Below are 12,074 nucleotides of genomic sequence, written 5' to 3'. Positions count from 1 at the left end.
ACTCCAGTGTCTTCCTGCCGTTATAGTTGTGGGCTTCCTATCCCTTGCGACACCATAACCTTCTAGCAGTCAATGCCAGGGAGGTTTTTACAACTGAGAAATCCAGGGCCCGGGTGCAGGCCTTTGCCATCTCTCCACCTTGGTGCTATGTTTATGCTCTTAAAATACAAGAAGGCACAGAAAGGGGTGTACTTTCAGTGGCGACATGGGATAAGTTCTCTGTGATGGTGCACTATTTGTGGAATCGTCTTCCCCATGAGTCCAGCTGGCCCCAATACTACCTATGTATTTGCAAGCATATTTGGGGGTTATTTTTGGCTCCAATTAGAGGCCACAGTAGGTTCTATGAATGCTTTTATGGTGGAAAACTTTTGCAGTCAGTCTATATTTTTCAAGCAATTGACCAGTAATGCTTGGGGATCATATCCAGCTACGTAGATTTTTCTTTAGCAGCAGGTGGAAGAATTTGACCCTGTTGTTGGGTCACATAAATTATGAGGGGGTGCCACATTCCATCTGGCATCCCGGCTGCGTTTCCCCAGTCAGCAAATTGGCAAACTCAAGGGCCTGAGGTTTGCCACCTCTCCTTGGTTTGGTTCATGGTTTGGCAAGAGGTGAAGGGAGAAAGGGTCTGCTTCTCTCTTAGTCTCACTGGCTGCTTTTCAGGCTGGCCCAGGAGGCTGCTCTGCAGAAGCTCAGAGAGGAGCTGGAATCCTTTCAGCAGTCTGAAGAGGATGAACTGAAGGCACAGAAGCAGCTTTCTCTGGAAAGGGTGAAGAAGGAAGCAGAAGCTGTTGAGCAGGCAGAACAAGTGGAACTGGAGCAGGAGATCAAAAGAACCTTCAATGAGCTGAAGAAGAGGCTGGTCAAAGAAAATGAAATGGTGAGCTTCTGCATTGAGGCTGTGGAGAAGCCACAGCATTTGCCTCTGGAAGAACCCAGGTTGGCAAACGAGAGGAGGGCGAGGGCGGCAGTAGGATCCTGTAGCTGCAAGCGCTTGTATTAGCTCTTAATTCCGGCTTTGTGCTGTTGTCAGCCCGTGTCTACAGTATATGGAGACGGGTATCAGGGGTTGTCTGTTCTCTCTCTCTCAAAAGGGTGGCTTGCAGGGTAAGTGTTGGTCAGCATGAGATCTTGGGTAGTCAGCATTGACTGTATCTGGTGCAGATGTTGTTGACCTGCTTGGGAGTAGCTGTCACACCCACAAACGCCTGGTTTACACATTGTCAAGCCATAGTCTGAAACAAGCTGTAGTTTATTGTGAATGGGACCAAAGTAAGGAGTAAATGATTAGCTAAGAGTACTGAAATTAATGAGGTTCAAGCCCACTCGGGCAGTGGCAAAAAAGCAGTGTGTCATAGTGGCTAAAGTTTGACTAAGATGGGGAGATACAGATCCAGATTCCCACTCAGCCCTGAAGCCAGTCAGGGCTGTGGGCCAGTCATGGTTTTTCAGTCTGACCTGTTTCACGGTTTTTGAGAAGATAAAATGGGGAACAGAACCACACTGGCTGCGCAGTGGAACTTTCCTGCCTCTCCTCTCCCCACACATCCCCTAAAGATGTTCCGGGTTTTGCTCCCAACCATCTGGAGCAGATAGGAGAGGGTTCCAGGTTGGGGGTGGGGGTTGAATGTGCATGGGGAAATACTCCCCATAGACACTGACTGAATGCGTGCCTTGGATACTGCCCATAGACACTGTCTGACTACTTTATGCTTTTCCAGGCTATGCAGGAACTAAAGGAACAGTTTGCAGAAGAGATTCTGCTGCAGAAATCTGCAGCAAAAGAAGAACACGAAAAGGTAAATTATCGGGAGGGAAGGTGCTGCCTGCATGCCTTTTTCTGCACCTGCAACATTTTCATGACCGACAAGCTGCACAGCTGCTGCTGAGTTCAAGTTGGTCTAGTAACCCAGACAAGAACCCTAACCTCTTTCTTCCTTTTAGCTCTCTATTTTAAAAAACCCTGTCGCTTTTCTGTTTTTCTTTCCCACTTTTCTCCCCCTTCTACCATGAAGGGGCCCGCACTCACCCACTTGTTGGCAAAGCACACACATCAGATGATGTGGGCCAAATATTTGTTATATTTATTATTTTATTTTTATTTTATTTTAAAAAATTATACCCTGTTTTTCACCACATCTGGATTTCAAAGCAGCATTTCAGACAACTTGACTGCAGAAGAAACTGGCAATCAATCATTTTCCAATAAAAGAAGATTAATTGTTGGAAGAATTACAACAGCCAATATAGTCAGCGATCAACATTCCGGTCTCTCACTTGAAGGAAACTTCTAGCTTTACCAGCTTAAAGCATGTTGGTAGTTCACATCAGCCTGCAGGAAACAGCAATCTGCCTGCTTTACACATTCAGTGACAGTTCAATAAAGATTTCCATCCTTTTCTGCCAGGTTGTCTCAGCTCTCCAGATGCAGATCGCAGAAGCCCATAAAAGGGAGGAGGCAGAATTACAGAAGCAATTGGAGAGTGCAGAGCAAAATGTTCAGCAGAAGAGGAATCAGGTGGCCGAGTATGAGCGAGAGGTAATGAGGGAGAAACAGAGCCTGGATTTGCTGAGCATCCCACATGTATGCAGAGTCCAAATTACTCTGAGCCAGTCTGTGCTATCTGCTTGCAAGGGTGAGGCATGCTGAATGGTGTGGAGGAGCCATTGCATGAAGTAACTCCAAAAAAACCAAAATCCAGTGTATGATTAAGAGCATCAGCACCCAGAGCCAGCTTCCTGTCTGCTGGTGGACACAGAGTCCTGCCATGAAGGCTCAATTAGGCATCCAAGAGGAAGAGCTGAGCATTCCTAGCCTAGAAGTTGCCAAGCACTAGGAATAGTTCTTTGTGTATCCTCGCTTTTACCTTGGGGTGCAGAGAGTACCTCCAGGAGGGTTTCCCTTGTGCTTCTCATCCAGTGAAGGAAAGCAGCCAGGAACACTGGGCATTGAAACTGCCTTGGCCATCCTGGTTTATAAGAGAGGCAATGGTGGGGAGTGTGACTCTGCCCGTTCTCCTCAATCTCTCAGCCACTTCTGAATACTGTTGAACATTGTGTCCTTCTAGAGCATCTCTGGGAGTAGGGGGCACTGTGCTTCCACACCTACCTTGAGGCCCATTTACAAAAAGTTATAGGAGGCTACTGTTCGGTGCCATGGGAATTGTACTGCAGGGTTCCATCTTGTCCCCCATGCTATATGAAGCCTCTGGGAGCTCTCATTGGCAGATTTTGAGTGAAGTATGCAGATGCCACCCCAGCTTTTATCTCTCTGTTCCATTTGAATCAGGAGAGGCGATTGAGGTTTTAGACCCACAAGCTTCCTTTCTCCAGCTACTGGTCCTTGCCCTTTACTGACCTCAACCGAGACCAGAAAGGTGGGCATCAGTCTCTGTGCTGGCACCCCCAGATCCTCATGGAGGAGGCAAGACAACTTGGAAATCTCAGTGCTTCACAATATCCAGATGAGGCAGTTGGATGGTGGTGGCTTGTCCACATGCACAGAGCCAGCCATTCAGAATTTTACAGGTAGCAAGTAGGATCTTAGATTGTCTCTAGAAGCAGCACTCTGGCTACCCACTCAAGCTCAGAAGCACCACAGGCAAGGGGCTCCCAGCAGCTCATGTCCGCTGAAAAGTGAGCCACTGCTGGAATGGTAGCTTAACCACTGGGAATGTTGGCTTAGACAGGGTCCCTTTGACATCCCTACAGCTTAGTGACCTCCTGAAGGAGAAGCGCCAGGAAGTTGAGCGCAACCATGCGAGGCAGCTGGAAAAGATGCAAGAGGCACACAGGGAAACCATAGCCGAGATCCAGGCACAAAACGAGGATGAGGTAAGCCTGCAGCCAAACCATTTGGTGGGGAAAGTGAGCGCTGCATGTGGGTAGCATGTGGCTGTGTCCTTTTTGAACACCAGTAACCTAGATGTGTGGGTGAAGGCGTTTGAGGATTGGAAAGAGCTCCGCTTGTGAGTGTGGCCTCCCTTCCTCTGTAACCCGAGGTACCACTGTATGGCTAGAGCTAACTCTTGTGCTTGACGTGTGGCAGGAGAGGAAGCAGAGGGCTGAGCTGCTGGCAACCCTGCAAAGTGAGCAGGAGCGTTTGGAGCTGCACCATAAAGCAGAGCTTGATGCCTTGCAGAAAAAGCAGGCTGAACAGTTGAAGGACTTGCACAAGAGTCATTCGGACCAGGTAGGGAAGGGAGGTGCTGGTGGAAACAGATGGGGAGAATGGACAGCATGAGAGTCCGTTCAGAGGGGCATGTGGATCTTGGTCCCCCACTGTAGTGTTGTGGCTGGGGGGGCAGAAACATAACTAGACCCATTGGAGACGCTTCCCCACCAGCAGTTTAAATGGCTTGCATGCCCACAGGTCCCAGCCACAGAATCTGGGACACAAGACAGCTAACTCCATTGAAAGCACTCCTGGAATTAGGTCTTTAAAAATTGCCCCAGCTGTGTGGAAGCTGCTCATTAGAGAGCAGTTCCCAAGTTGTGGCTCTGAAGTGGAAACATCATCATCATCATCATCATATTTTTTTATTATTTAATCCCCACCCATCTGGCTGGGTTTCCCCAGCCACTCTGGGCAGATTCCAACAGAATATTAAAATACAACAGTCTATTAAACATTAAAAGCTTCCCTAAACAGGGCTGCCTTCTGATGTCTTCTAAAAGTCTGGTAGTTGTTTTTCTCTTTGACATCTTGTGGGAGGGCATTCCACAGGGCGGGTGCCACTACTGAGAAGGCCCTCTGCCTGGTTCCCTGTAACTTGGCTTCTCACAGCAAGGGAACTGCCAGAAGGCCCTTGGCACTGGACCTCAGTGTCCAGACAGAACGATGGGAGGGAGACGCTCCTTCAGGTATACTGGGTTGTGGCCGTTTAGGGCTTTAAATGTCAGCACCAACACTTTGAATTGTGCTCGGAAACGTACTGGGAGCCAATGTAGGTCTTTCAAGACAGGTGTTATGTAGTCTCAGCAGCCACTCCCAGTCACCAGTCTAGCTGCCACATTCTGGATTAGTTGTAGTTTCCAGGTCACCTTCAAAGGTAGCCCCACATAGAGCGCATTGCAGTAGTCCAAGCGAGAGATAACTAGAGCATGCACCACTCTGGCGAGACAGTCTGCGGGCAGTAGGGTCTCAGCCTGCCTACCAGATGGAGCTGATAAACAGCTGCCCTGGACGCAGAATTGACCTGCGCCTCCATGGACAGCTGTGAGTCCAGAATGACTCTCAGGCTGCGCACCTGGTCCTTCAGGGGCACAGTTACCCCATTCAGGACCAGGGAGTTCTCCACACCTGCCCACCTCCTGTCCCCCCAAAACGATGCTTCTGTCTTGTCAGGATTCAACCTCAATCTGCTAGCCCATGATAAGGTGTAGGAAGGGTTATGGGTACTGCTTCCCCCTCTTAGATATTGCGTGTTGTTTTGTCATACTGCTAGAAGTCTTCCTCTTCATTCCATCCCATTTGACATGTGATTGCCATGTTCTGTGTGACATTATTGACTGACTGTTGCTGAATATTGTGGAAGACTTCAGTACCTTCCTGCATGTCTGATCACTCTCTTTGTACCAGGAGCAAAAGTTCCAGAGCATGAAATCAGAACTGGAGCTCCAAGCCAAGGATATGGAGGCAAGACTGTCTCAGCTCCATGCCCAGGTGAGCACAGATGTGCTGCTAATTGCAGCATTGATGGTTGGGAGACTGACGTCCTTGAAGATTGGAACAGGAAAGGTTCTGGACTTTGTGGGAAATCTCCCTACTCTGGATTCTAGCCTTGCCACCAGCTCCTGCACCTATGTACATTTGTCCTTCTGTTCTCAGCAGAGGATGGGAGAAGACAGGAAAGTCTGTAACACACTCATGGTGGGGGGAGCCACCTCCCATTCTTGACTCATCCTTCTACAGGAGATCTGATTGTTTGCTCCTGGGCTTCTCCAGAACTAGATGAAAGACCACCAGCCCTCTCATGCCAGAAGAGGTTTCAGCCAACATTTCTATACATCCTAGACCTTATTGAAGTACTTGGCCCTCCTCAATCTGGTCTTCACCCAACAGTTTTCAGAACCAACCGACTATCTAGCACTCCAGTTGAGAAAGCCAACACAAAAGGTCAAGTCATCCTCAACATGACCCAAGGCTTTCTCCTATGGAGGGAAGCTTCAGCATCTGTCTTCAGGCAGGTGGATCCTGTAGACCAGAGATTTTCAACCTTTTTTAGTCCACAGTTCTCTTGACAAACTACATTCTTTTGGCGGCACCCCTGTGGGGCTCAGAAGCCCAGTTATGTCACCCCTTGCCTGCAGAGCTGGCAGCCTCTTACCCTTTTTCAAACACCCTCCCTTTTGGCCTCCTCTCCTCTCCCCTCTCCTTGGGAGTCCTCTGGGGAGCTGCAGCTGCCACCTCTGGTCTCTGAGCTGCCCCCCCCAACCCAAAGAGAGGTGTCTGTTCACACTGCCCCAGAGGGGGCTGAGAAGCACCCCCTGGCCAGCCCCAGGGGCACCATTCACCTGGGGAGCTTGTAGCCAGGGCTGCTGCAACAAACAGCTGTGCAAGACTTTGAGAGGCAGAGACATGAGAGGGTGTCAGAGGATGGAGGGAAGGAAAGAGGGACAGAAGCCAGTGTTGCCTGTGGCACCTATGACCATCATTCAAGGCACCCCAGGGTGCCAGGGCACACTGGTTGAAAACAACTGCTGTAGATTATACTGTATGAGTATATGTTTGAGTTCCAATCCTCTGGACAGATTCGTTGCTTTTCAAACCTCCCAAGAATCCAACACCAAAGATGTTTCACAGCTGTTTGATACCTTATGAACATAGGTGTCATGCTTAGAAAGATTCTTTTGGTCTTCTCCATCTCCGTGTTCCATAAAAAGAACAGGGCCTGGAGGATAATTTGGGGCCTCAAATTTCTGAATTGTTTTATGAAGGAGAAGGGGTTCATTTTGGAGACGTACAGCCAGGGGGTGACTTGGGCAGCTAGAGACAACACCTTGTTTAAAAGGAGGCTTCTGCCAGAGGTGCTGTAAGGACTTACATCTGCCAACATCTGGAGTTACTGCATTTGGACATCTCTCTTCTGTCCACTCCACTCCACTCCCTGCTAACTGAGAATGGGAAACTGAATTTACCATGCTCTGGTTAGCTTGGACTAGAACAGACAGACTCACCAGGGAGTTCAGTGTTGTCCCTAAGTAGTTGAGTTTGGGGGGCACCACACAAACACATGGAACACACGTGCACACCACCAGGAGCCCAGAGAATTCCTGGGTGGGTCTGTCTGCTCCATTGTCAGTGGCAGGCTGCCACCAATTTTGCGAGTGTGTGTGTTCGACTCCAGTAAGGACTTGTCAATTGTGCCAGCTGCTGAGCCTTCCCCAAGTGACCAATTTGCCTTCTTCATTTTCTTGTTCTTTGTCCTGTGCAGGAGGAGATCCTGAGGAAGAAAAGGCAGCAGGTGCTGGAGCAAGAAAAGGAGCTGGAGCAAGAAAGAAATGTAGGTGTTGCCAGCTCTGACAAGGACTGAGAGCCCCTTTTCTCCTGTGCCAGGGGTGTGCTTGTCATCTTCTCACCATTAGTCAGAGTAAGAGACCTCAGGGAGGAGACCAAGGTTCCGAATGCCTGCTTCTGTCAATCCAAGACTGAAGCTGGAGTTTGGTTTCCTGTTCTAAGCCACTTCACATAGGGCAGAGGTAGGCAAGTTTCCCAGACTGGCCTGGCGTGTACAGTGGTGAGCTGCTGTCTGTTTTAAGTAAGGCCATGGGTCCTTCTAGCCGAGCTGTGTATACACACAGTTTCCCTTGTTCATCAACATGGTGGATCGCCTCTTCCATAGGTAAGACCAAGGCTTTAATTCCTGGCAGGGGTAAGCGAGCCCTGTGCCAGAAACTTGTGCTAGCCAGCCACTTGGAGTTAGCTGCTGTGTTGGCCAAGCGACCAAGGCCACTCTTCCTCACCTCCCCTTCCTCTCATAATTGATTTGGAGGTTGAGGGAGATAGGGTTGGGTTTGTTTCCTTCCTTGATAAAACAGTCGTGGCCATTGCAGAAGCAGAGAATGGCTGCTGTTGGGTTTTCACCTCCCCAATGGTCTTTCCTTTGATGTGACAAGTGCAGTAAGAGCTGCATTTCACCACCTTTGAGGATTATATGGTGCCTCTTCAGGTTCATAATAACCATACATGTGAGAGGAAAAACAACAAATGCTTGGAACTTTCTCAGGAAGCAGCTTTGGCAGCTCAGCGCCGCCTCGAGGAATCCCAAAAAGAGCAGGAGGATCTTGCAGAGAGAACACGGCAATTGCGTGGGGATCTGGTGGAGCTTCAGGACCAGAAATCGGAGCTGGAATCCCAGGTGGAGATGCTACAGCTACAGAGTCAGCAGCTGCAGAAGAGGGTCAGGTATGTGTGCTGGCACCAAATGAGTCTGTTCTTGGCTAGACCAAGCTGGTTTTGAGAGATTACCTTATGAGCCACAGTTACTACCAGGTCTTGGGAAATATCTGGGAGTGGTGATGAGCTCCTCTTTCCCCCCAAAAGACCTTTCTTTTTGTAAAAAAAAAACAAAAAAAACTAAGATTTTTATTAAAGTTTTTAATAGTGCAATAAGATCTAGAAAACTAATGTAAATTTTAAAAATTTAAGAAAACTACAGAGGTACAAATAAAGTAAGTGGGGAAAAACTTTCTCAGAGAAACTTAATCTGGAGTTTGAGTTTACACTTTGGCAACCAGTCAGTGATAAACCCTGACCAGTTACAATGACAAGACTCGAGACTAACAGAGGCAGATTAAACAGTTAATATTATTATTTATAATAAATAAATGCAGTAATATTGAATGAGTGGGGAACCCATAGGCCAGCTGCAGCCTGTAGCTGGATTTCATCTGACCCTCTGAATCCTCTCATGCCCATCTACTGTTGAAACAGGTGGGAATCAGCTGAGGGAGAAGATGGTTTTAATATTCACAGTGTGCCTTTCCAACTCCTTCCTCTGCAAGATCTGTGGCAGGCAGATCAGAGGGAGAAATGTCTCTAGAGAAAGGTAAACATGATGTTTTATTGTATTTTTAATATTTTGTTGGAAGCCGCCCAGAGTGGCTGCGCAAAAAGTGTCCGTCATGCAGTTGCATCATGCACACTCATAGAAGGCGCTATCCAAAAGGTATTCATTCCCCTTCCTGCCTTCATGGATAGAGCTACTCCAAGGCATTTCCTTTGTGTTAGTGTCATGTCCCCAACTTTTAGCCCACAGGTTTTGACTGAGGATCTACCAGAGCTCGATGCCAGGTGGAACGGCAGGCAGTTCTAGCTACTGTGTGCTTGTGCTTTATCTCTCTCCCTGTGCTGTTTATAGTGAGCTGGAGACAGCCATCGAGAGCAGGCAAGAGCTGCTGAATAAGGTGGAGGTGGAAAGCAACAAGACGTCTCCAGAGAAAAAGGAGGAAGCCCTCCGGGTTGAGGACCTGAAAGAGAGTTCCCAAGCGGTTAGTGGAGTATTGCTGGTGTGTTGGGTGGGGAAGTGGAGCCAGTCCTTACCACTGACCCAGTTTTTAGTTCCAGAACTCGGACTTGGATTTGTAGTGGGAATGAATGATGTGCAGCTCCATCCTCTTCAGAAAGTGACATAATTTTTGTCCATATGATGCAAATCAGTGTATAAATAATCACCAGTTATTGGGTTGGGAGGATGGGAGTTGAGAAGATGAAATAACTCCCCCAAATATCTATTCTTTCGTTTTTTAACATGGTTGGTTAGGGACCCAATCCCAATATCTAATCTGAAATAAATAGTTTTGGGATTTTATGGTGCCGAGACTCAAATTTCAATTTAATGTATTTAGGTAGTAGGAGAAGTTGAATTTTGGTTTCCAATATTGAACTGTTATTAGGCAGTAATATTAGTTGCATTAACACAGAGGTTTCAGGTACTTAGGGACACTTGCCCTTGGATAGCAGAGCAATTTTGGATTGAGACATCATTGTCAGGTTATATAATAGACAATATTGTTGCATCTTCAATCACACACAAATAGAGGGGAAATTGTTTAATCATACCATAGCAGAGGGAAAGTGGAATTGGATGTGTGAATATGGGCCACAGCATTCGATAGGTGCAACATTAAAGGTAGCTTTTTATAAAACCATACATAGGTGGTATATTATATGCCAGTCAGATTCTCAGTAATGTTTTCTATAATGTCTGAATCAGTAAAAGGTAGTTCTGCCCACATTTGGGTGGGACAGCAGTTTGATAAATGAATTTTGGGAGGAAAGTAATGGTACCATCAGATAATAACAGGATCCGACTTTAAAAACATAAAGTACTGGATAAGAAAAGTTGGTTGTTTTGGCATCACATATGCTGATAGGGAAGTGGTACTGTTTCAACAGTTCATCATTAGCTGAGAAAGATTTGAGATATTTTAATTAGTTATTTTATTCATTAGAATGAACAGTTATGGGAGGCCAGTTCAGAGTTTTCAGCAAAACTCGATACTATTTTGATTTGGTATCAGCATAGAACTGATGAAATGGTTATAACTAATATACTGAGCGTATGGCATAATGTTATGTAGTTGTTGTAAAGAGATCTAAACAAATGCAAATTTTAATAAATAAATAGCAATAATTGCTCACTGATGCCGGTATTCTTAAAATGTGTCGGTTTCAGTTATCAGTGACAGCAGACTTGTGAACTCTCTGAAAATGAAATTTATAGTGGCAGAATGTCCTATCCAAGGGTTTTAGCAGTGAGATCATTATTTTTGTGCCATCCTTATCCATGAATTTTTAGAAGTCCCCAAGGAAGATTCCATGTAAGTGTGTAAAGTAACACTAAGGAAGAGAAGGTCTTTTCTCCATCCCTGGAAGGAGGCAGTTTCATCCAGTGCTTCACAGGCACCAGAGAGTTGTGGCTCAAATGTGATTTACAACTGAAATGATGGATAGAAGAGGATGCACTTTGGGAATGGGCTGTGTTCTCAAATAATTGTTGGCCCAATTTGAAATCTAGGTCCACCTTGTTGTTGATGATTGCATAATTTTGGTCCCAGGTGCCATCATTTTCTGTGGGCAGAATGGGGTTCAGCATTTATTTGCCTGTTAATTAACAGACTTTAATAATCATTAAACCCTCCAGCCCTCCCCTGGAGAGATGTCGACTTCAAAGGGCAATGAAGAAAGGAGTGTCCTCCTGGAACAGTAAGTGAAGGAAACCTGTGATGCTCCATGAGGAGCTGAATGTGCTGCTTGGACAGTTGCTGAGGGCAAAGCAGTGGGGTTTGGCTGGTTGGCCTCCCCATGGGAGGCTGATGGCGCTGTTCTCTGAGAGCCCCACATAGCATGGGCTACTTCAAAGTTGAAGGAAAGTGGCTTGTTGTTCCTTGGGACCCGTCAAGAAGCCTTGCTCAAATCTTCCCTCCCTGCAGGGTGCAGCGCACCGTTTTTGCCGAAGGAGCTACCTTGAAGACAGCCAAGGAGTTCTTGGTGCGCAATACTCGCTCCATGCACAGAAGGCAAACTGCCTTGAGAGCAGCAAAGCAGCATTGGCCTTTCGACCCGCAGAAGGCACCAGGGACCGCTCAAGACTTTGGACGCTTCCAGCGGCTGGATGGCGTACACAAGAGCCTGGAAACGGTGAGTTGCAGCCCTGGAAAAAATTGGCCTGATTCTGATTAAGCCTGCTGGGTAGTGGTGGTCAACCTTACAGGGTGGGTGGGGAGACACAGACTGACCCTCCCTCCTGGACTCCAACATGGTAGACAAGCTGGATTTGTGCTATTCTCCAATGAGAATTGGTTGGAAGGGAAGACTGTCTTACAGTGTGGTGGATGTGCACACCTGCGCCCATCTTGGCATTTGCCTCTTGGAGGAATTAAAGCAGCTCTTTGGCAGTAGCCGTTCTGTTGCAAGTCAGGGAGGAATGGAACAACAGCAGCAGGTGGAAGCAAGCCGTAGAGCAGGGGCTGTGTGGGTGTTTGCACCCATTGGGTTCCCATAAACCTTGTGTGTTTCATTTATTGTCATATAGACAAAAAATCTGAAAGGTTCAGTACAATAAAAT

The 12,074-nt window shown here is 47.2% G+C and overlaps 1 protein-coding gene across 7 annotated transcripts in view; it reads left to right on the top strand.

Moving 5' to 3' along the window:
• The window catches only part of CEP164 (centrosomal protein 164), a 37,301-nt gene that overhangs the window by 16,995 nt on the left and 8,232 nt on the right, over positions 1–12,074 (top strand). For 4 of the 7 annotated variants that reach the window (XM_053367553.1, XM_053367558.1, XM_053367560.1 and 1 more), the window contains 11 exons: positions 667–883; positions 1,725–1,802; positions 2,411–2,542; positions 3,715–3,837; positions 4,052–4,195; positions 5,585–5,668; positions 7,440–7,508; positions 8,232–8,410; positions 9,366–9,513; positions 11,151–11,212; positions 11,440–11,647. In XM_053367553.1, coding sequence (XP_053223528.1) covers positions 667–883; positions 1,725–1,802; positions 2,411–2,542; positions 3,715–3,837; positions 4,052–4,195; positions 5,585–5,668; positions 7,440–7,508; positions 8,232–8,410; positions 9,366–9,513; positions 11,151–11,212; positions 11,440–11,647 — 1,444 coding nt within the window. The remainder of the gene's footprint in view (positions 1–666; positions 884–1,724; positions 1,803–2,410; positions 2,543–3,714; positions 3,838–4,051; positions 4,196–5,584; positions 5,669–7,439; positions 7,509–8,231; positions 8,411–9,365; positions 9,514–11,150; positions 11,213–11,439; positions 11,648–12,074) is intronic. The other 3 variants (XM_053367554.1, XM_053367559.1, XM_053367556.1) reach the window with 2 other exon arrangements.

This window comes from Podarcis raffonei, chromosome 15 (genome assembly GCF_027172205.1).
Source record: "Podarcis raffonei isolate rPodRaf1 chromosome 15, rPodRaf1.pri, whole genome shotgun sequence".
NCBI classification, from domain to species: Eukaryota; Metazoa; Chordata; class Lepidosauria; order Squamata; family Lacertidae; genus Podarcis; species Podarcis raffonei.
Note: the sequence above shows the minus strand (reverse complement) of the source record. Positions and strands in the feature narration are given on the sequence as shown.